Source organism: Megascapheus bottae, unplaced genomic scaffold, assembly GCF_031878675.1.
Source record: "Megascapheus bottae isolate mThoBot1 unplaced genomic scaffold, mThoBot2.hap1 HAP1_SCAFFOLD_76, whole genome shotgun sequence".
In the NCBI taxonomy this organism is placed as follows: domain Eukaryota; kingdom Metazoa; phylum Chordata; class Mammalia; order Rodentia; family Geomyidae; genus Megascapheus; species Megascapheus bottae.
In genome coordinates, this window is record NW_028327824.1 from 670842 (window position 1) to 695778 (window position 24937).

Here is a 24937-nt window from a genome sequence, read left to right on the forward strand (position 1 = left end):
TATTGTAGGCTGGCAGGAAAATTTTAAACTAAACAGATAACGCAAATACATAAGGATAGAAATTGACTTAATCTTAGGACATTTTTCTTTTAACATGTATACAAGTGGAGTTCCAAAATTTGTAAATTCAGAAGTCTAAAATATGACACTATGGAGACCATTTGGAGAAGACCATGCAGGCACAGGAGATACTTTTTAATGGTTTAGTGCTTTAAAAAAAGTTCTTAGTTTGTCTGCCTTTTGTTTTTCAGAACTATATTTTTAGAGAGGCTCTATGGATCTGAAGAAGAGAGTCAGTTTAATGAAGCCTTCCAACAGAATGTAGAACATACCATGAATAAGAAAACTCTACCCAGACTTGTATCTTTCAAAAACTATATGTTTGGAGAAACCACCCTTGCTCCTTCACCCATGGGTATGCCTTTCAGAGCTCACACAGGACAAATATCTTTTCAGTATCAGGACATATCAGTATATGTGGACAGCCACAACACTCATAAAGAATATGGGAGAGCTTACAGGAAATTCCATCAGGGGAAAATCAGCTGTGGAATGCACAATGAGGAAAATCCATTTTCAGCTAAACAATGTGAAAACTCCTTTAGCAGTTTTTTTCACAGACAAGAAAAAATTGACACTGAAGTTAAACACTGCTGTGAAAGTCTGCATTGTAGAAGATCTTGCCCTCATTCTGGTATTCTTCAAGGGCATGAAAGAATCCACCCTGGTGAGAAACCCTTGGCATATGAGCAATGTGGGAAATCCTCTTTTTCTAGTTCTCTTAAAGCACATGAAAGAATTGACACTGTCAAGAAACCCTATAGATGTAAGCAATGGAGAAAAACATTCGCTTTTTCTGGTGCCCTTCGAAGACATGAAAAAGTCACACTGGAGAAAACCCCTATGAATGTATGCAATGTGGGAAAACCTTCCCTTTCTCTAGTTACCTTAAAGAACATGAAAGGATTCACACTGGAGAGAAACCCTATGGGTGTAAGCAATGTGGGAAAACATACGTTTTTTGCCGTTCCCTTGGCAGACATGAAAGAAGTCACACTGGCCACAAACCCTACACATGAAAGCAATGTGGGAAAACATTCATTCTTCTCCATTTCCTTCAAAGACATGAAAGAATTCACACTGGAGAGAAACCCTATGGATGTAAGCAGTGTGGGAAAACATTTGTGTTTCCCTGTTCCCTTCGAAGACATGAAAGAATTCACACTGGAGAGAAACCCTATAAATGTAAGCAATGTGGGAAAGCATTTGTTCTTCTCTACCATCTTCACAGACATGAAAGAATACACTAAAGAGAAACCTTACAGATTTAAGCAGTATGGGAAAATATTTGTTCTTATTATAACTCTGATTACCTAGAGTTATAGGATGAGCCCCTGGCTCCTGGCTGTTTTTGCTCTTTTGAAACAGGATCTCACTATGAGTGTAACCCTGGCTAGCTTAGGGCTAGTGATTTTCCTTCAAGAGGAGAAGCTGTTTCCTCTGTATCCTTACAGTTATCATTGCTATTTGGTATCCTGGGATGAAGAGAGTTCTTGGCATAGACTGCTCTTTTTCTGCCATAATAAACCAATCTAGGAACAGAGCCCCGTGATCCTCTGTACCCTGAGCTTTGGGAGAGTGTAAGTAGCTGTTTATTTAGATACAGGCATCTCCCAAGGTCCCCAGCTGGGGATGGGATCCATGAGATTTCCAGAAGGAAGTGGGCAGATACCAGCAGCCTGCCTGGAAGATACCAGTAGCTGAGTGAAGGATGGGTGGGTGAGGAGGCATGCCTCAATCTTTTCACTCACTGTAGAGCTCACTGTCCTGGGCTGATATGAGACAACAGCATAAAAATATTGCATGCATTTTGTAATACTGAACATGTAACTTTTCTGTGCACACACACACACACACACACACACACACACACACACACACACACACACACAGAGATATGTGTGGCACCAGTAGTACTGAGGATTGAACTCAGGACTGGACATTGTCCCTTAGCTTTTGAACTCAAGACTATAGCTCTACCACTTGAGCCACATCTCCAGTTCTGGCTTTTTTTACTGATTAAATGGTGATGACTCACAGACTTTCCTGTGCGCCCCTAACCCCTCCCTGCTTTGATACTTAATCTTCTGATCTCAATCTCCTGAGTAGCTGGAATTCCATGTGTGAGCCTCCAGCACCCAGGTTTACTTTGTTTGGATATACTATACCCAAAACTGTAATAGGAACAGCACTGTTTGCATCAAAACAGGCTGGGAGCTGGTGCCTCATATCTGTAATCCTAGTTATTCAGGAGGACTCAAGATCTGAGGATGGCGGTTGGAAGCCTGCCCTGGAAAGAACTTTCATTGAGACTTATCTCTAATTGACCAAAATGAGGAGGGAGGAGAGAGAGGTAAAAAGGAGGAAGAAGAACAGACAAAAGAAACATAGAAAAAAAGCAAGTGCCATAAGATGAGCTAAGGCTTGAGTGGTAGAGCAGTACCCACCCCGGCGCCAGGCCCAAGGGGACCCATGCGGGGTTCTGTGCCTCCTGTGCTACACGGAAGGCTGTGGGCCTTGAGGGGCCCTGAGGAACTGGACTCGGCTGATCCTGCCAGGTGCTGAAGGGAGCAGCATGGCAGAAAGTTGCTGCATCCTCCTGAAGTTCCCAAGTACATCCACTACCTAGAGAGCAGAGCAAGGCGGTTTCCAGTCTAGGAACCCAGTCCTTGTCTCCCACTGTCCCTTATGCAGAGTGTGTGTGCCTGAGAGCGTGGGGGCGGAGCCCAGAGGAAAGGAGTGGGGACAGCACAGCCCCAATGCCAGGGCCTCCAGCCAGTCTGCTAGGGTATAGGGGCGTCCTCACTGACGATCAAGCATAGGACGGGTGAGCTAGATCCTGCCAATCACTGGATGCCATTGGGAAGAGAGGAGACAAGTTGAGCTGCTTCCTATAAATTACTCCCAAAGCTGCAGAACTCAATCTGCCAAACTCCAGTTTTATCTTTTTCTTTGGTGGTCTTTGGGCTTGAACCCAGAGCCAGGGCTCTGTCCTTGAGTTTGTTGTTTTGTTCAATGCTCTCACTTTACCACGTGAGCCACAGCACTACTTGCAGCATTTTCTAAATAGTTTGCTAGATATTAGTCTCATGGCCTTTCCTGCCCTGGCTGGATTTGAACCACTGTCCTTAGATTAGTCTCCCGAGTAGCTCTGATTACAGGCATGGGCCACCATTGCCCATTTTTAGGGTCTGTTGTGTATGTGCACACACATGGACGTATGTAATCACTGAAAATTGTTCCTGGTCATGGATGATCATTATCTGGGTGGTGGTGACCCACGCCCTCGTTTGCACTGTGTTCCCACAGGACCCTGTGGACATCTCTGATGTAACATTTAATGCCCACATGCCTGATTTCTCCTCCAGTGACAGGGACATCTCATCCCAAACATCTAGAGTAGGATCAGAATGAAGATAAGTGAACACAAAATTAAAATCATAAGTGTATTCTGAGTGAATTAAACTCAAGTATTTAATGAGTAAGTAAAGTGCATATGCATTTGATTAATATAGCCATACTATTCAAAGGACTTGAATGAAACTGGAACCTGGTAAAATGAGGTAAGTAGGGTTGGGAGAGATGGGAAAGGAGACATTTATCAAGGTGCAGTGTACTCATTAACTGATTTGGTTGAATAAAAACTTCTTTGCACAACTACTTGGAAATAGTCACAGAAGAGGGAGCATCAGCTCCTCTCAATCTCTCTCACTCATCTTGGGATTCCCCTGAGATGGAAAGGTGGTCAGATGTTAGAACTCTCACAGTGACAAGGGGCATGATACTTGCTTGTTGTCTACTTCCTGACCTTCCCTGCATGATGCCTTGAGGCCTTCTCCCTTTTGGCCCCACTCTCGTTCTCCCCCACCTGGACTGTAGTCCTCTTACCCTGGCCAAGCCTTTCTTCATGCCATCCTTCCACATCCCTGGGATATTAGTTTTCCAACTCTGCCATTAAATGCTACCACAAGGAAATCCAAACAGCAGAAATGTATTTCCTCAGACTTCTAGAAGCTATATGGGAAGCTGAGGTTGAGAGTATTGTAATTCTTGGTTAGCACAGGCACAGCTAACAGAGGAAGTGGAAAATAGGATCACTGTGGAGCCACACTAGAGGCAAAAATCAAAATACCTCAAAATATCCATGTGGAAAAAGAGCTTCCTGTATGACTTATCAGTTGAACTGGTAAAAGAAAACTTGAGGCCCTGAGTTCAAACTCCATTGATCATTTCCCCTCCCCACCCCATACACATAGATGAGAACTTGGCTGAGTGTTTCAATGGAGGGTTGTTGGAAAGTCTGTGTGCCCATCCATCTATCCAGTGATCTACTGATTGGTCTATCTCCCTGTTTTGGATGTGGACGTATTTCAGATTAATGAGATTTGCTATGTGCCAGTAGCTCACACCTGTAAACCTAGTATTCAGGAGGCTGGGATGTGGGGATTCAGTTTGAAGCCATCTCAGTCAGAAAACTCTAATACTCTTACCCTTAGTTAAGCAGCAAAATTCCAGCGATGGCACGATGGATCATACAAGCACACTGCTGATTAGAATAATGAGACATGGGAAAGGGAGGGAGAAATGCTAATATTGAAATTAGTATGCACCTAATTCCATAGGGCATTTCCTTTTTGTTTGTTTTTGGGTTTTCAGAGATCAAGTTTTTGGTCTGAGTGGGAGATGTAACCAGACTCTATATAGTAGCCATCTTTACCACACAGCTATGTCCTCCTCCCAAAGCACTGTTTCTTGTCATCAAATACCTTTGTAAAATATCTCTTTGCATTTGAACAATTTGATTTGGTGTGCTGAACAAAGAAGCTTACATTGGATTTGGAAAGACATATCCATTTCATTCCAAAACACGTTCCAGCCTTCACTGGTTCTCTTCCAAGTTTGAAAATGAAACTCATCTGTCATTCTAAAACTGATTTAATTCCTGGCTTAAACAGTCATGGAAAACATGTGTGAAGAGAGGACTTCTTATAAGCAGGCTCTTCTGAAAGCAAAAACTGAGAGGCAAAGGCGTGGAATTTGACATAGTCCACATCCTGCATAGATTGTTTTCCTAGAAAGCACTTCAGGCTGCATGTGCACCTGGCTGCAGCGACTTGACCATCATTTAACCTTGTATTTCTACTACTTAACTTCCAAAGAGAAGAGGAATTGTCAGGGTTTTTAGTCCTTGGTCCCTCCTGACCCGCAGGAGAGATAAGGAGAACACGTTCTGACCAGGACGAGCCAAGAAAGGAGTGGGCTGACTGACTGCCCGCACCCAGCCCTCCCTCACCGGAAGACAATCAGACACGTCAGGGAGACCCATCAAGGCAGGAACTCGTTTAATGAGGAAATACATTCAGCTAATATAGGTTGCAGGGGCCTATCAACACAAAGGTGGGCAGCGTGGAGGATTCCACATGTTTACTCTCACTCTAGGTCTCAGCAGAAAGTGATTCACAATACCAACGGTATAGCTCAAAGTTAGGCATGGTGTTCATACATGACAGCTCATTTCTTTGGGTGGTTATCTGACTCAGTGATGCAGATTCATGGGTCAGCTTGACCCTGCACTCTGCTCCCAACAAGGAACAATTATCTTTTGACCTGTATCTTGTTGCCTATTTAGTTTCAGAACTGAAAACAAGGACATACTGATACCGACAGCCTGTCATGTGTATTCTTTATTGTTACACTACTCTAAATTATTTAACAGTCAGATGACAAGTACATGGACTCTGCAGATCTTTACATCAGCACATACGTGAACAACATCACTCATTTAGATGGTACCTGTGAAGAAATTAAACAATACACAGAAATTTAGTATGAGTAGTGTAGAAACATCATTCTATCTACAGGGCTGAGTATTGAAACCATGGCACGTGCATGCTAGGCACACAGATCTGCTATTTGAGCCACACCTCTACCTGTGCTATCTGTGCCAGGCCTCTCTGCAGTACTGAGGTTTAACTTTAGAAGCTTGTGCTAGAGGAAGCCTGAAAAAGCTTTTGGCAATGCTGCTTCATCATGTGAATCTCTATTGTGCCCTCAACATGGCCAGGAGTGGACTGGTGACCCACTGGCTCAACTGGATGATAATATTACCGGGAGGATGCACACACACATACACAGTCCTGGGACCTGAAATCAGGGCCTCAGCATTGTCCTTGGGCTTTCTCAAGGCCAGAGCTCTATCACTTGAGCCATAGCACCATTCCCAGCTTTTTCTATGTATGTGGTACCAAGGAATCAAACCCAGGTCCCTTGTGCATGCTAGGCAAGCACTCTACCACTAGACCAAACTCCTGTCTCAACTCCCTAAATTTTGACTGAGGATGTAATTTCATTAGAAAACCATCACTGCTCATTTAGCAGTTATAATCATGCCTGATGCCAAGATTTTAACACTTTACCCTCAGTAAATGATGTCTATACACAATTAATTCAGTCAGAAACCTTGGATTTAGGTGATAAAAAAAGTTTCCATGCCAGATGTGGTGGCTCACACCTTTAATCCTAGCTACTCAGGAGCGCCTAGGCTCCAGAGTTCAAGCCCTGCAATTGATGTGACTGACCAAAAAAAAAAGTTATCATTAAGTGTACAGAAAGGCAGTCAAGTAGCTGGGCACTAGAGGCTCATGACTGTAACCCTAGCTACTCAGAAGGCTGAGATCTAAGGATTGAGGTTCAAAGCCAGCCAAGGCATGAAAGTCCATGAGACTTTTTTCTTCTAATTAACCACCAGAAAACCAGAAGTGGCACTGTGGCTCAGTGTTGGAGAGCACTAACCTTGAGGTGAAGAGCTCAGGACAGCGCCCAGGCCCAGAATTCAAGCCCTATGACTACCACCACCAAAAGACAGACCGCTCAGAGTTCAGGCCCCATGACCAACCAAAAACAAAAAGTCTTGGCCAGGAGCATAGCCTAGTGGTAGAATGCTCACCTAGCATGGATGAAGCCCTGGGTTCTATTCGTTACTACCACATACATAGAAAAGGCCAGAAGTGGAGCTGTGGCTTTAGTGGTAGAGTGCTACCCTTGAGCAAAACGTGTCCCAGGACCATGCCCCGGCCCTGAGTTTAAGGCCTAGGACCGCCCCTACCCCACCTCACCTCACTCCAAAAAAAAGGAAGGAAAGAATATCATGTGCAAAATAAGGCAGAAATCCTGAGAGTAAGTCCACTGGCAATTGTCAACAACCCAGAAAATAGGAAAAAGGGGACTTCATGGATAGATTCTTTTCTACCACCCGAGCAAAAACCAAATGGTAGCAGGCACTTCAATATGAAACCTGTGTTCCCCAGTGCCGTGATGTAAGTTGGTAGTACAGAAGCTACTTTCTCTGATCCTTTGTAACTGCAATCCTAGAAAATGTGAACCCATTGGAATAGGGTCTCATACACAAGGGATCCTATCAGGGTTTTCTAAGAGTTCTCTTCACTGGTAACTAGAACAGCAAGAACTCCATCTCCACACTGGTGTCTTGGTCATTTACTCAACTTGCAAAAGGAGAGAATGGCACAGACAAAAGCTGCACTGCTGTGACATTCAAAATAGTTCCCATAAACTTGTTGCCTTGTCTCTGTACATCTTTATATACATCCCTATCTATATTTGGATATCTGTCCTTTTTAAGCAAACCTCTCCCATCATCACTGTGTTCTGGTTCTCTTGAGAACACGGAAGGATTAAATGATTCATAGAAAAATACCATGTGAATTCATACACTTACTTTTTCATCCAAATTAGCTATAATTCACTAACAACTTTATATACTGTACATGCATGGGAGTATTTCCTGCTTTTTCCATGAAATGAGGCCTTTTACTAAATTAAATGATGACCTCTGCTAAACAAAGTTTTTTATGCATGATCAACCAAGAGTTCTTTCCTTATGAACCTATATAATGTTTACTGTGCTTTTGCTGCTTTCCTTATTTTCCATTTCATTAGCTATGTAGGAACTCAAGCTGACATACCACGTGTATTTCTGCTTCCAGGACTCCTGCTCCCTCCTTGCTGGTGCTACTCTTGGCTGCCTCTGATTTTTTTTTCCCCAGACCTGGGGCTTGAACGCAGGGCCCGTGCACTGTCCCTGAGCTTCTTTTGCTCAAGGCTAGCCCTCTACCACTTGAGGCACAGTGTCACCTCTGCTTCTGTTTATTTGGTGCTGAGGACTCCAACCTAGGGCTTTCATGCATGCCAGGCAAGCATTCTACCACTAAGCCACATTCCCAGCCCCTGCCTCTCTGATTGATAAAAGGCTCTCAGTACTCCCATCCAGTGTGATGGTGGATCTTTCAAAGTAACTTGAGTTGTGTGGTGCAAAGAACGGATTCAGACTCCATTAAGCTATGTTGTACATAAAATCTGTTTCCATTCCCTCCAATAAGTGTTTATTGCATATAAATCCTGTGACCATCTTCATTTAGTCTTGTAGTTCCTAGGACTTGACTTCCAAAGAGAACAGGAGCAATTATCTTTTGACCTGATCTGTTGTTGCCTATTTACTTTCAAAACTGAAGACAAGGATGTACTGATACCCATAGCCTGTCCTGTATACTGTATGGTTACAATACTCCAATTGTTCCACACTAAAATGAGCAGCATATGGACTCACCAGGTGTTTGGTTCCAGACAAGATCAGAAGTAATCGTCCCTTTGGGTGCTGGTGTCTTCACTATGAAGAAATTAAACACATACACAAGAATTCAGTCTGCAGCTAGGTAAGTGCTGGTGTCTCACACATGTAATCCTAGCTACTAGGAGGCTGAGATCTGAACATTGTGGTTCAAAGCCAGCCTGGGCACAAAAAGTCTGTAAGACTCTTATTCCAATTAACAGACAGAAAACCAGAAGTGGCACTATAGCTCAAGTGGTAGAGCCCTAGCATTGAGCTGAAGAGCTTAGGGACAATGCCCAGGCCCAGAATTCAAGCCCCACGACCATCCCCCGTCCAAAGAAAAGTCTGTACAGTGTAGAAGAAAATCATATTTTTTATCTACAGTGCTGAGTATTGAAACCATGATTGCATGCTAGGCACACGATCTACTATTTCAGCTATACCTCCACCTCTTCTATCCCTGCCAGGCCTTTCTGCAATACTGAGGTTTGATTTCAGAAACCTGTGCTAGATGAAGCTGCATAGGAATGAATCTAGCTTTTGGCAATGCTGCCTCATCACATGAACCCCTTGTGTGCCCTCAGCATGGCCAGGATTGGATTGATGAGCCGCTGGCTCAACCAGATAGTATTTACTGGGAGGGTTGAGGCCAGATGATAGTAATTGGAAGGCACTCACAGTAGGAATGGCTTTGAAAGGCCATTTCCAATTCACCCGCCCAATACAGTTCAAGGGTTAAAGCATCAGCCAGCAGCCCAAGAGAAGAAGCACAATGCCATACTACTAGTGCATGGGCACACACATGTGTGCAAACACACAAGTTCATGAAAGTAGTTTTGGCTGTGAGTTTAAGGACTTGACACTCAAGTTGCAATCAAAAAATGCAAATCATATGAGACTGTAAAAAATGGTACTAAAGAGTACAATCAACAAGATGAGGGAAAAAAGGGAAGAAAATAACACAAACCTTCATGGTCCACTTATGTGAAGCACAGAGCTCACCAAACTCACAGGATGAGAAAGTTGAATAGTGAGTTGCAAGCTTACAGAAAAGGAGGAAGACAGGGTGGCTTCTGAGCATGGAGGTTCAGATTAAACAAAATGACCCAAAGTTGCCTCACAGCATAGGCAATGCACCTAACACTACCCAGCTGTACAAAAACAGATATGCTGGCACATTGTATGCTGTGGTTTTTATCCTAAGTTTTAAAAAAATCTTAATTCTGGGAGGTCTTCTTTTTTTTTTTTGCCAGTCCTGGGCTTGAGCACTGTCCTTGGACTTTCTCAAGGCTAGAGCTCTACCACTTGAGCCGCAGCACCACTTCTGGGTTTTTTTCTATATGTGGTACCAAGGAATCGAACCCGGATCTTCATGCATGCTAGGCAAGCACTTTAACCACTAGGCCAAACTCCCGGTCCCCTGGGGGGGGGTCTTCTTTTATGAGTAGTTCTCACTCCTTGCTGCAAACCTGTATCATTCTCCAATTCTTAAAACGCAAGGGAACTTTTAACGTTCACATAAGATTTTGATTTTAAAAACAGTTAAATTTGTTTCGTTTGGTATTGAAGATGCTTTGTAAATCATTCACCTGAGGCCAAACAGGTATGGCTGAAGGGCTTCAAGTCTCTCCAGTAAGAGGTGGTGGAAAACTTTAAGGTTAGTATAATGAACCCCATCAAAGGACATGGCCTATCCTCTCTTGTTTGCTTTCAAGCAGCTCCTTCTTTACTCTCTTTCTTCCTAGAGCAGTATCAAATGTCTTTCTCACCTGTCTCTCATTGTTCCCTTTCTCCATTCTCTTCCTATACACTGGAATAGGCTATTATTCCTCTTTCAAAAAGCTGTGGAAGAGAAAGACTATATTCTCTACAGGTAAGGAGACTATTGCTTTCTCCTGCTCCAATCTTGTGTGTCCAAGTGAATGAGCAAACTTTTCCACCTCACTAAAGGTAAAAGATGAAAGCCACCGTGGAGCTCCTCTAGGCAAACAGATGATTTCAGCAAAGGAAGTTCTGGGGCTTGAATTCAGGGACTGGGCACTGATCCTGAGCCTCTCTATGCTCAAGGCTGGCACTCTTAAAATTTTAGCCACAGCATTACTTTTGTTTTCCTGCTGGTTACATTTCTACCCAGGCATGCCTCACACTGTGATCCTCAGATCTCAGCCTTCTGAGGAGCTGCAAATACAGGAGTAAGCCGCCAGTGCCTGGCTCAAATCTAGTCTTAACCAGCTGATCTAAGCAAAAGACCAACATTTAGAAATAAAAACTGGATTAATTTTTTTTCATCTTGGTGTTCTAGATTGGGCTGTAATCATTAAAATCAGAACACAGAGTCTGGTCATTTTCTGTCTCTTGGACCTAATGCATGTTTCACATCATTTGTGCCAATAAGATAGTCATCAGCGTAACTGTGCTCTTGGTATAAAAAAACTCATTCTTCCTTATTTTTCTTGGCCAGCCACAGGGCTTGAACTCAAGAGAATGGATGCTGTCCAAAAGATTTTTTTTTTCTCTCAAGACTAGCATTCTATGAGGTAACTGACAGCTTCATTTCTGGCAATTTTGGTGGTTAATTGGAAATAAGAGTGTCATGAACTTTGGTGGCTTTGAGCCATGGAGGCGGGAGAGAGAAGAGAAACAGAAGAGAACAAGGAGGGGGGAGGAAGAGAAAAAGGGAGAAAGATAGAAGGAAAGGAAGGAAGGAAAGAAGGGAGGCAGGGAGAAAGAAAGGAAGAGGAAGCAAGCAAGCCAGCCAGAAAGAGAGAGGGAGGGAGGGTGGGAGGGATGAAGAGAGAGAGAGAGAGAGAGAGAGAGAGAGAGAGAGAGAGAGAGAGAGAGAGAGAGAGAGAGAGATATGGAGAAGAAGAAGAGGAAGAAGAAGAAGAAGAAGAAGAAGAAGAAGAAGAAGAAGAAGAAGAAGAAGAAAAGAAGAAAAAGAAGAAAAAGAAAGAAGAGGAGGGAAGGAAAGCAAGAAAACAATCACGGAAGCCATGAACAGTCCCGGAGGAACTGGAATCAGCCTGATCCTACCTTGCAGTGAGAGGAGAAGTGTCCTCCTAAAGCTACCAAGAGCATCCCTTAAGCTGCCAGCTTGGAGGTTACCAGTCTAGGAACCCAAGGCCTTGTCTCCCACTGTTCCCTGCACAGAGTGTGGGGGCGGAGCCCAGAGGAAGGGGGCGGGGACAGCACAGCCCCAGTGCTAGGGCCTCTGGCCAGTCTGCTAAGGTCTAGGGGCTTCTTCACTGAGGGAACAGCATAGGATGGGTGAACTAGATCTTGCCAACCACTGGGTGTCATGGGGAAGAGAGGAGACAAGATGAGCTGCTTCCTGTAAATGAGCCCCTGAACTGTAGCGCTCCTCTCCTAAAGTACACTTTTGTTTTTGTGTGTTGGTCCTGAGGCTTGAGCTCAGGGCCAAGGCTCTGTCCTTGAGCTTGTTGTTTTGCTCAAGGCTCTCAACCACTTGAACCACAGCTCGACTTCCAGATTTTCTTAGTAGTTTGGTGGAGATACAAGTCTCATGGCCTTTCCTGCCCTGGCTGGATTTGAGCCGAGGTCCTCAGATCTCAGCATCTTGAGTAGCTAGCAGTACATATGTGAACCATTGGCCTCCATCTGGAAGTCTGATTGTGTGTGTGTGTGTGTGTGTGTGTGTGTGTGTGTGTGTGTGTAACCATCTAATATGTTATTCACTGATGATTATTTTCAGGGTGGTGGTGACCCATGCCCTCATTTGCACTGTGTTCCCACAGGACCCTGAGGACATCTCTGTTATAACATTTATTATTTTTTTATTGTTGGAGTGATGTACAGAGGGCTTACAGTGACATTCATCAGGTAGTGTGTACATTGCTTCTTTTTGTGTGTGTGTGGGTGGGTCATGGGTTTTGAGCTCGGCCTGGGCACTGTCCCTGAGCTCTTCAGCTCAAGGCTACCTCCCTACCCTTGAGCCAAGCCCCACTTCACGTTTTCTACAAGTTAATTGGAAACAAGAGTCTCAGGTCCTTTTGTGCCCGCAATGGCTTTGAACCTTGATCCTCAGATCTCAGCCTCCTGAGTAGCTAGAATTATAGGTGTGAGCCCCCGCTCCCCCTCTCCCCCCAGTGTACCTTGCTTCTTTTTTTAATATTATCTTTTCCACAGTACAAATTTTTCACAAACCATAAGTCCTTTGCAGTTATTCAAAGTCTGTAAACAAGGGTCTGAATCCCCACACTCCCCACCTCAGTTTCAGCTTGTGAATATTTTAAGTCCTTCAATCAAGCTTTAGCTCTTCCATTCACATAAGGAATCAAGAGGTTTCTCTCCTTAAATTATTTATATTTTTATCATACAGCCTGAAATGCAGTAAATCCCAGTGAAAGCCCAGGGGAAAACAAAACATGATCTTTACAGCAGGACTCGAACCTTTATATTAAATGCATTTTGAAGAAGCATCCCATAATAAAAGCATGGGTTTTCGTTTCCAGAAATCAAGTCTATTAGAAACCCTAGTTTCTACTTAAAAACCCATTTTGATCTAAAAGTGAAAATAGTCCCCTATCCACAGTCATTTTACAAACTCTATACAGTTTAACTTGCAGAGATTTTTTTTTCCAGTCTGGAAAACAGTAGTGCAATTAGTTTTACTTCTTTTAAGTTATATAGTCCATCATGTAAATAGCTCTGTGGAAAGATAAGAAGATGCTCTGGTAAACAAGAAATTTTTGCAAGCCCATGCTGGCTTACTAGTCCATTAAAGCTTGTAAGTCCATAGTGGCTTTCAACAAAATATTGTATATACATCACCATCAAAAATGCAGAAATAAATAGGCAGGAAATGACTGTAAACTGTCTCATCTCTTAATGATTTTTGAGTAATTGGCTTGATGAATTGGCTATGTAGTCACTTAAATAAGCAGAGAGTAGACAGTTGCCTTGCAGGACATTCCACTATGGCATCCAGTTTCGAAAGCCCCAATGGAGTTAATTGCAGTCCTAAAATTAAAACAAAAATAGGGAGTAGAGGATGGATGAAAAAAAAAAAGTGTACAGGTGCTACTGAAATGGAATCCCAACAAACAGCTAGGTAGGTCACTTAGACTTCCTCTTAAAAAGGCTTTTGATTTTTGATGGCTTTTTGCTTTTCTCTCCATTATGACAAAGGTCATGGGGGATGCTGCTTATCCTGCTAACACTTGGGGCTTCCTGAACTGGTTTGCTTTCGTTGCCAGTGGAGGAACATGATGTGTGACGAGGTTTAAGCACTGGGATGCCACTAGAGAGCTGGTTCATGCTACAGGACTTCTCCAAGATGCCGTTGTACACTTTGCTTGCAGGACTGAAGATCATACTCTTCGTTTCTGTCAGACCTACACAATCAGGAGAGCCCAGGGAGGGATCTGCCGTCATGGGTGAATCTCCTCTGGAAGAATCCTCTAGGGAGAGCTCATCTCTGGATATCTTCCGAGGAGACACTGGTTGGTATATCTCGAGGCTTGGGGGAGGAGACTGCTTCCTTCCAATGGAAGAGTTCAAGGAGTCACATTCTGAAGCTGTGTCTGGCACTTCCCATTGCCTTTTGGCAGTGAAATAAATGGCCTCCTCCTCTTCTTCATTCCGATAGAGTGCAGGGCAACTTGACACTGAGAGGATGTCTGAATCCGGGGAAGGCAATGAGTGCTGGGGATGCTGAGGCAGGTGAGGATGATGAGGATGGGCTGGATGAGGAGCATGTGGAGGAAGCTGGGCTCGCTGGGACTGTGGTGAAGAGGGCACAATGCTAGGGCGAGAGCGACACAAGCTGCTGCTTTGGCTAAAGATCCAGCAGGTTTAGCCACAGTCCCAGGAAATGGAGACACAATTGGGGGTGTGTCTTCATCTAAGTCATCAACCCCTCCAGCAATTGGGTAGGGTGGAATGGAAACTCGGGGCAGCACTACCCAGCTGTGATCTGAATAAAGGGAAGAGGTCAGGCTGGGGAGTCCCGAGTTATGGGCTATCTGAAAGCCACAGATCTTCTCAATCTGTTGCCAGCGAAAAAGTCGTTCTGGTAAACAAGTTGTCAACTCTGAGAGAACTTTCTTTGCTTCCAGAATCTTGTGATCTACTTCATCTAGGGAGGAGCTATGAGCAACGTGCAGCGACCCAAAGACGGTGCTTCTCTTCTTTTTAATTTTTTCTGCCTCATCCTTAGCGATAGCTAACTGCATTTCAGACCAGCTGCTTCGCAGTTCAGATTCTTTTTCAGCCTTTTTTAGAGCCATGGGAACCTGCTCCAATTCCTGCTCTGCATACTGACGTCTGCTCAGTTCACACTCAGCTCCTTCCCTGAGCTCTCTCAGCCGACAGACCTCCTCCTTGGCATAATTGATTTCATCCATCATTTTGCGCTCTAGATTTTGCTTCTCGACAGCAACATTTCTGTTTTCTTCCTGTGCCTTTTCAAGCCTCTCTTGTAAGTCCGTAAGACTTTGTTCTGCAGTTTGTAGACTCTCTAAGTCTTTCATCATTTTTGCAACATGTTCTTTTGATGTCTTATTCTGTGTACAAGCAAACCAGCTTCCTCCAACACCAATTAGAATGGAAACTGTGAGAATAAAATCCTTCATCCAGTTATGGGGTGGACGTGTCAGAGGTCCAAATAAAGCCACATCCAGGGCCTTGAGCTGTAGTTTCTGTCTGTGACTTTCCATCGCTTCCACAAATCCTCAACAGTAATAGGCTTGTCTTCTCTGTGCAGATGGCTATGCGTATTAGTCACCTCTTTATACTTCCTATCTTCTCTGATAAATTCATGGCTTTCCTCTACTTCAATCCCACCATCTTTGTCATCATCCATTTGTTTATGGATCGTCTGAAGAGCTTCCAGACTAAATCTGTCTTCTTCTGTGAAGCATGGTGGACTGGGTAACATGCAGGGATCTGTCAGCAGCGCCAGGTGATCGCCCGCCACTGGAGCTGGAGAAGCGGCCCCTGGCCGAGCCAGTCGACCTTTGCCCGCGGAGGTGTCTGGGCACCAGGTAGCATCTGTCCATGGCTCCAGCCACCAGGAGCGACAACACCAGCAGCGCAGCCCAGCGCTGCCCCGGCAGCCAGCCCGAGGCCGGGGCCGCCGGCCCGGAGGGATGCGGGGCGAGGGGATCTCGCGGTGTCGGCGCCCTGGCCGCTGCTGGCCACTCGCTGGCCCTGCAAGGGGCCACCATGGCTGGTGACTCCGCGGGCGGCCCCCGCCACCCCAGACACTGCCCCCAGCTGGAAGCCAGTCTGGTCCTCTGGATGCCAGCGGCCTCCGGAGCTCGGGTCGCGGCTGCATTCATTGACTCCGGTTATTTTTTTTTTTATTAGTAAAAGGGTTACATGATATTTGCCAGATAGAAGGTGCATCAATTCACATACATTGATACCTTTTCACATGTCTTGGTACCCGTTTCCCTCCCCCCCACACCCCCCACCTGTCTTGGTTTTCCCCCCTTCCGTATCAAATTTCAAATATCTAAATACAAATAAATTCAATATATCAGATAACAAAGTGAGATACTATACCAATATGAGATAACCAAGGGACAGCAAAGGAGATGCCAGTCCAGGGTGTGGACTCAGGGCCTGAGCACTGTTATGTGGTAACTAGGAATTGAACCTGGCTCTTCATGCATGCTAGGCAAGCACTCTACCACCAGACCAAATTCCCGGCCCCTCATTTTGGTATTTTTTTTAATGGCAGTCCTGGTGCTTGAACTCAGAGCCTGGGCACTGTCTTGAACTTTCTCAAGGCTAATGTTCTACCCCTTGCGCCACAGCACCACTTCTGGCTTTTTCTATGTACATGGTACCAAGGAATTGAACCCAGGGCTTCTTGCATGCTAGGCAAGCACTCTACCATGAGGCTATACTCCCAGCCCTCATTTTGGTATTTTGTGCCTCTCTCTCTCTGTTTCTCTGTCTTTCTCTCTCTTTGTCTCTCTGTCTCTGTCTCTGTCTTTTGCCAGTCCTGGGGCTAGAACTCACAGCTTGGGCATTGTTCTTGGGCTTTCTCAAGGCTAGCACTATATCACCTGAGCCACATCACCCTTTCCAGCTTTTTTTCGGTGTATGGGATACTGAGGAATTGAAACTAGGGCTTCATACATGCTATGTGAGCACTAGACCATTAGAATACTACTGCTCCTAATCCCGGCCCTACTGTTTCTTTTTATTCTGCTAGCTTACTTGTGTCAAATTAATAAGCAAAATGTTTCTGTGTGTCCATCTTACATGATACTCAGTATATATTTAAATGATGAAGACCTAGGTCATTGAAGTAATAGCTGAAGGAAAAATAAAAGTATTCCAATAAGAATTACATTGAACACTTGAGGAAATATACTTTTGTTATTTCTTACTTAAGGATCAGTGTTTCTTTTGCTGTAAATACTATGATTTATCTGACTTTACAGGATGTGACTCAGTATATTGCATCAGAAGAGCAAGATAGTTGTGAGGAAACATATCCAGCCTTTGGTATGTTCATTATTTATATTCTATCTTCTCGTATAAGTGGGTTTTGTATTTTCAATAATATAGCCAAAGGAATTTACTTCCCAGACTATCCTGAACAATTAATAGGTCAAATCAGCAACTGCTATAATTATTTTTGCAAGTATGAGTACTTACTAAAACACTTAAGAAATATCAGCATCATATTAAGTATGATCTTTAGAGTTATGCTCAAAATGTGTGATTGATTTGTCCTTCTGATAATAAATATGCCTCATGTGATAAAACTTTAAATCCAAATCAAAGACTGACTAATTAGTCAGAATTAAGAATCCTATTTTGTCATTAACCCTTAGCTTCTTATCAAAGGGAAATAATTCTTAATGGCTCCCAATTCATAATTTCATATTAAAATCATTAATGCCAAAGACTGGAATAGAAATATATCATGTGGTATGCGTACCTTCAATGTGTGGATTGAGGGAGAGAAGAGTCTGACATGTGTCTGAAGGAGATGATTTGGAAGGGTGCTGAATATTACAAAAAGCCCAGAATATTTCATTTTAATGAATTGGATCAGAAAATACAACCACATTTTTATAGACTGATATAAATATAGCTTAGCATAGATTCACACTGGACTTTCTACTGTGAGTATACACAGATGAAAGACCCTGTATAGACTATAACCAAGTGGAAGAAAACCATTAATCCATATATCCAATAGAAACTTAGAATCATGGCTTCATGCCATGTTAAAATTGTGTTGTGTATTCAAAACTGAATCAGTTTCCCTTTCTGAATATTTACCTATGGAGACACCATCAGGAAACTAGCCATGCATGTTTGCATTGTATTGACATGACAGAGAAGGAATCTGTCAGCAAAGAATTTTTAGCTCTAGAACCCCTTCCAGTGGAGATGTTGAGAAGGATTTACATTTCCTTTGTTCCTGAGATGGAAGCCAGAAGGAAGAAAATTCCCTACTCAGACAACAGGTTCCCTAATATGACATGGATCCTCCATGGAAAGAAAGCTGACAGACGAGTGAATCTCTAGGAGGATCATCATCCAGGGAGACAGAGCAGAGCATGCCTAGGTTCATCATTTTATCCTGACAGTCAGGGGTTGAGCAGGTGTCAGCTAGAAAGATACCCATTATCCTGGCATCTACATTGTTATAATGAACAGAAAAGGAATGACAGCAGGAGGACAAGGAGATTTCTCACATTTAAGAAGTAGCTCTTCTTGGGCTAGGAGTTTGGCCTAGTGGTAGAGTGCTTGCCTAGCATGCATGAAGAACAGGATTTGATTCCTTGGTGCCACATACACCGAAGTGGTGTTTTGCCTCAAGTGGTAGAGAACTAACCTTGAGGAAAAAGCCTAAAGACAGTGCTCAGGCCCTGAGTTCATGCCCCAGGACTAGCAAAAAAAAAAGAAGTAACTCTTCCTATCATATACAGCTTATACTTTTGTTAATCAAGAGGCTGGGAATTGGTAGGTCCAAGTTCAAAGCCAACCCATCACAAAAGTCTGGGAGACTCCCTATCCACAATAAGTAGTAAAAAAAAACAGGAGGCAGACAGTGTACCTCATAAGGTAAAGGCCAAGTGTGGTATAGAAAGGCGAGAAAGGGTAAGAGAGGCCCTCAGTTTAAAGACTGAAACCAGGTAAATCTGAAATCCAAAGAAAGAAAGATAAAGGGAGAAAGCAAGCAACTGTCCTTTTGCCTTTTTTTAAAGCTTATTATACTTTTTTTATTCACAGAGGAAAGCTGTAAATGGTATTTTCTTCTGTTTTTGGCTGTTGGGCTTGGATTCTGGGCTTGGGTGCTGTCCCTTAGCATTTCAGTTTAAGGCTACTGCCCTACCCCTTGGCCACAGTGCCATTTCCCATTTCCTAGTGGTTAATTGGAGATAAGAGTCTCACAGTCTTCAGGGTCTTTAGTGCCTGATCTGGATTTGAATAGAGACTCTCAGATCTCAGACTCCTGAATAGCTAAGATTACAGGCATGAGACACTGTGCTTGGCTGTAGTTCCTTCCTTCCTTCCTTTTCTTTCTTTCTTTCTTTCTTTCTTTCTTTCTTTCTTTCTTTCTTTCTTTCTTTCTCTCTCTCTTTCTGTCTGTCTTTCTTTCTTTCTTTCTTTCTTTCTTTCTTTCTTTCTTTCTTTCTTTCTTTCTCTTTTCTTCCTTTTGTTTTTTGCCAGGCTTACGACTTGAACTCAGGGCCTAAATACTGTCCTTATGTTCTCAAGGATAGTGTTCTAGCCCTTGAGCCACAGCACCACTTCCACCTTTTTCTATGTATGTGATACCGAGGAATCAAACATGATACGTGATATGGGATAGGCAAGCACTCTTACCAATAGGTCAAACTCCTGGCTCAAACATAGTATTTAAAGCTAATGTACAATCTAAAATATATCAAAAAATTGAATCACTCCAAAACTAATCTCCAAAGTAACAACCATCCCATTAAAAAATGGGCCAAAGACTTAAAGAGAGTCTTCTCTGAAGAAGAAACAAAAATGGCCTATAGACACATGAAGAAATGCTCAACATCTCTGGTCATAAAAGAAATGCAAATCAAAACAACTCTAAGATTCCACCTCACTCCAGTTAGAATGGCCAGGATCAGGAAAACGAATAATAACAGATGCTGGAGGGGATGTGGCCAGGAGGGATCACTACTACACTGTTGGTGGGAGGGCAAACTCGTTCAACCACTATGGAAAGCAGTGTGGCAGTGCCTCAAAAGGCTAAACATAGAACTCCCCTATGACCCAGCAATTCCACTACTTGGCATTTACCCAACCATCCAGAAACAAGGGCATACTAAATCCACTAGCACAACAATGTTCATTGCAGCACTATTCACCATAGCAAAGATATGGAACCAACCTAGATGTCCCTCAGTTGATGAGTGGATCAACAAGTTGTGGTATTTGTACACAATGGAATTCTATGCTGCTGTCAGAAAGAATGACATTGCCCCATTTGTTAGGAAATGGAAAGACTTAGAAAAAATCATATTAAGTGAAGTAAGCCAGACTCAAAGGAACTTAGGCTCAATGGTTTCCCTCATTCGTCATAATCAGTAGAAACCTTGGGCTCTACTAGCAGAGATCTGCAATAGAGCAAAATCTTGATACATAAGGCCATATAGTATGAAGCTAATTGAAAGGACCTCCAGGATATTGAAACAAAAGCCATATAACGAATGATTGTTGTCCTTAATGTACTATGTTGTCTCTCATCTCCTTTGCTGTCCCTTGGTTATCTCATATTGTTATAGTATCTCACTTTGTTATCTGATATATTGAATTTATCTGTATTTGGTTATTTGAAATTTGATAGGGAAGGGGGGAAAACCAAGACGGGTGGGGGGTGTGGGGGGGAGGGTAATGGGTACCAAGACATGTGAAAGGGTATCAATGTATGTGAATTAATGCACCTTCTATCTGGCAAATATCATGTAACCCTTTTATTAATTACAATAAAAAATTTAAAAAAAAAGAAAAAATAAAGCTAATGTACAGAAGAAAATTTCCATTGAACTCTCTCACATGATTTACTGCTTTCTTGCCAGAGAAAGCTTTTCCTTAATAAATAGATTAATACCCTCTTGGGTCCTTTTGTATCTAGGAAAATACTTGTTTTTCTTCTTGTTGGTGTTGCTTGTTGGTGATGATCCTATGGCTTTAACTCAGAGCTGGGCACCTACAGGTTTTTTCTCCTGGTTAGCACTCTCCCATTTGAGCCACAGCTCCACTTCTAGTTTTTTGGAGGTTTGTTGGAGATAAGTCCCATAGACTTTGATTCCTAAGCTGATTTCAAGCAGGGATTCTGAGACCTCAGCCTCCTGAGTAGTTAAGATTACAGTTGTGAGCCACTAGAGCCCAGCTGATGATACTTTTTCTTTTGCTTAATTCAGTATTAGGATCCCTCTGATCATATCAATATCATCTTTTGAGACATAAGCAATTTTTCTTCTAGAAAGTGTTTTCATATTTTATTTCTAGCCCAGTGAAGATATTAGTACTTAAAATATGTATTTGATACGCAACTATAGTAGTTTAAGTTAAATAAAGAATAAACACAAATATAAAAGCTCTGATTTTCTCTGTATGATGATTTCAGTGTGCAAGATGGAGTTTTAATACCTGTGAAAACTACTTTTAAAATACTTCCTCTGGCATCTGTTAAACCACATCTTGTAATTTTTTGGGGGTGGGTCATGGGTCTTGAACTCTCCCTGGGCACTGTCCCTGAGGTCTTCAGCTCAAGTTTACCACCCTACCCTAGGTGTTGTCCTTGAGTTCTTCAGCTTCCCTACTCTTGAGCCAAGCCCCACTTCCCACTTTCTAGAGATTAATTGAAGATAAAGTGTCTCAAGTCCTTTTGTTCTGGGGCTGGCTTTGAACCTTGATCCTCACATTTCAGCCTCCTGAGTAGCTAGGAGCTGATGTAAACACCTGAGAGCCTTTTATTGCAAGCTTGAGCCTGGGCTCCTAATCATCAGCCACACAGCAGGTTAGAATTGAGAGCCCCGACCCTTCAGTTAGCAGGTTTTTTTTGAGTAATTTGACCATAAGGCACAAGCTGGCCATATGCAAGAGGCCAATAAAATTGTAACATTTCCACCTGGTTTCTTGCCTTTGTTCTTCTGTCAGGAATTTACAGCCCACAGCTTACTCAGGAAATTAGGGGGAAATCTAGAGAGAGGTCTCTTCAGTCTACTAGATTCCTTCTTAGAGAGGATACTTTCTGGCACTAATTTGATCACTGTGTGTGTGTGTGTGAGTGTGTGTGTGTGTGTGTGTGTGTGTGTGTGTGTGTGTAGTAAGGCTTGAAATCCAATCCTCAAAAACTTGCTTGGTTGTTTACTTATGGCTGGCTCTGTACCACTTGATCCTCTACTTTCTAGTTTTTTGATGACTAACTGAAGGTAAAGTTCTTCTATATTTACCTACCCCTGGTAGCTATGAACCAAGATCCTCTGAGCCTCTTGAGTAAATAGGATTATAAGAGATGAACTACTGGCATGCATATCTATTGGCATGGGGTTTCTTTCTTTTATTCACTTGTAAGAAATGTCAGAGGAAAACAAATGACTTATAATTAGGACTACTCAGATAAAACACTGATGTTTAACACATGGCTTAACATTCGCTATGCTCATCAACCTTCTGTACGATTTCAATCTTTTATATCTGTAATGTGCAATTAGATTTCTTGAGCCCTATTTCTGGCAATAATTAGATCACTTACAAGAAAGTTGGTTCTTCCTCTCTTGGTTTTATAAATTTTTGGATATTTCAGGGCAGGATTTATGGAGTGTTAATTTTGCCCTGCTGTAGCAAGGCATCTCTGATGTCCTCTGTTCTGTAAAGACATCACTTGCAGTGTCTGAACAATAGGTAGTTTCCTGTCATCTCTTCAGGTGTTTTATTCCTCAATGTCAGGCTCCTTTCTGAACACAAGTGATCCACTGCTCTGTTACATATGCAAGGGGGTTCTGTGTAGCTCTCCTGAATTCCCCTTGTTCCTCTCTGAACTCTCCAGTGCGCTGTCATGTGACACTCATCCTCCTCGCTTCCATCGGCCTGTTTCACTCACCATTGCATCTTGGGAACTTGGAGTATGCACCACCTAGCTCCCTTCTTTCTTTGCCTTGGTCTATGCATTCACTGACTTCATTCTCTCAAATAGGTTGTCTTCAAAGTGCTTTAATGTGGTTTGCTTGAATATTTTTGGATTGGCTTCATACAGAAACAGAGCTCAGTGCAGCTTACTCCACCTTAGGTAGAAACAGACTGCCATGAAGCATCAGTAAATATTGTAGACTGGATAAATGCCAGTTCATAGTCTCTCTTCTTGCTTCCTTTTTAGTGTTTAGCTATCAATGTAGCTATTTTCTTCTGGAAAGTACTCCTGTGCCTAAAGAAGGTCAATTCCTAGGAGAAAATGCATTTTATTCCAGCATCTAGTGAATCGATAGTGGCCATTTTTTCTGCCTTTCCATTGCCCTAGTCTCTAAGCTAACCCAGAACAAGGATGTAACTCATCTACCTACAGATCTTCATGTAGTTGTTTCATGAAGTAGAACCTCTTTATGCATTTGGACAGAGATGGATGAGAAAATATGTGTTCCTTTATAATAAAAAAATAACCCAACCTGACATAGCTTTTTCCCTTGTTTTCTTTCAGGTTGGTTATTTCAGCCAGAATTCACTTCATTCATATGTAAAATACATATGAGAATATGCTTGCGAAATATGTTGAGATGCCAAGACAAGGAGCAAAAAAAACCAAAGAATATGTTATCACAGTTATAGTGTGAAGAACAGGAAGGAGAGTTTTGTGATTTTGAGGTAAATGACTATCTATATGTAGTGTTTGACAGTTTGGAACAAGTTAGTTTACCACTGATACATGTAATGATTAAAGGCATATTTCTTAAATCACAATTTTAATGACTTCCTAAAAGGAGAATATACTGAGATCGCATTGTAAAGCAAAACATTTTGAATATGCTATTTGTTGTTGCTGCCAGAAAGAATATTCTGTATATAAATAATTTTATATGTTCCTATTTAATTACTTTCAATAAATATTTTTATGTATAGGATTATAAAATTAAAACATGAGTTTGATCAATATCTCAAAAATACTCATAGAAAGAATCTTCATTCACAGCTCATCAGCACTCAGTCATGTTATGACATATTTCCAATATTACTAACACTGTGGATGCAAAGGCATTTTTCATTTATTCTTTTGTTCTGGTTCTCAGAAATGCAAGTTCCTTAGGAGTTCTTTATTGACTAATGTAATGCTGGTATTTGTCCTTGGCAAACCTCACAGGACTGTGGACAGCATGAAGGAAGCCATTGAAGGAATTTCCTTGGTGATTGCACACTCTCAGTCTCTTGCCCATACTCCTGTCACAAGGCCTAGCAGCGAGGGCTATTCTACAGAAAAACTTCCACGTGATGCAGAATTGAAGGGAAGTTTCTCTCCTGGAGAAAACCATGTGACTTCTTCTTCAAATGCATACACTTCAGTTGAGAGCCTGGACCAGTACCTGAGCAGGGTCAGTTGCATCCATGTTTTCCACTGGCTTGCAGTATTTGAATGATGATTCTTCAGTTTTTGACATCCTGACTTGTTTGACTGCCTTGTATGTATTCAGTTAAGATTGCTACCATTCAATGTTCATAAAAGAATTGGATGTCTTGGCATTTCTTAAAACCTCTAGGTCTCATTCTGAATTGCTACAGTTTTTTTTTTTTTTGGTCATGGGACTGGGTGTTGTCCCTGAGCCCTTTCAGCTCAAAGCTAAAGCTCTTGCCCTACCCTGGAGCCCCAGCACCACTTCCGATTTTGTAGTCGTTAATTTGAGATAAGAGTCTCATTGACTTTACAGCCTGAGCTGGATTTGAACCGTGATCCTCAGATCTCAACTTCCTGAGTAGCTAAGATTACAGGCATGAGCCATGGTGCCTGGCCAGCTGTTTATGTTTGTTTGTTATTGTTATGTCTTTTTTGTTCACAGTGGGGCTTCCAGTATCCTCCATACTTGTATTCTCCATTCGTGGGATAATTTCAACAGTTGCTCTGACTTTATTAATGTTTATCAGATAGTATACTGAAGAGCATTTTATACATGTCCCATACCTTCTCTTGTCGTGTCCTCACTCCCCACTGCTGCCCTTACTGCAAAAGGTCCTCTTGTACATTCCTGTTATTCATCTTTAAAGTCTAGATTCACAAAATGGAGAGAAAATGTG

General features: G+C 42.6%; 1 protein-coding gene and 1 pseudogene across 1 annotated transcript; one reads left to right on the top strand and one right to left on the bottom strand.

Annotated features, from left to right (window-relative positions):
- The first annotated feature begins 109 nt into the window (after positions 1-109).
- LOC150039134 (uncharacterized) lies at positions 110-24310 on the top strand. Its single transcript, XM_090327998.1, has 4 exons — positions 110-1245; positions 17104-17167; positions 23355-23518; positions 24012-24310. Exons 1-3 carry the CDS (start codon positions 334-336, stop codon positions 23480-23482), a joined length of 1104 nt encoding a protein of 367 aa, XP_090184124.1. The 5' UTR covers positions 110-333; the 3' UTR covers positions 23483-23518; positions 24012-24310.
- Positions 12823-15987, bottom strand: LOC150039135 (stromal interaction molecule 2 pseudogene; annotated as a pseudogene).
- Positions 24311-24937: the final 627 nt, after the last annotated feature.

Bases quoted from the DNA above. Each gene is read 5' to 3' on its own strand.
- LOC150039134 (XM_090327998.1), top strand. From the start codon at position 334: ATGAATAAGAAAACTCTACCCAGACTTGTATCTTTCAAAAACTATATG. The intron at 1,246-17,103 runs GTAAGCAATGTG...CTGACTTTACAG, and splicing joins TGGAGAGAAACCCTATAAAT to GATGTGACTCAGTATATTGC. The intron at 17,168-23,354 runs GTATGTTCATTA...GTTTTCTTTCAG, and splicing joins GGAAACATATCCAGCCTTTG to GTTGGTTATTTCAGCCAGAA.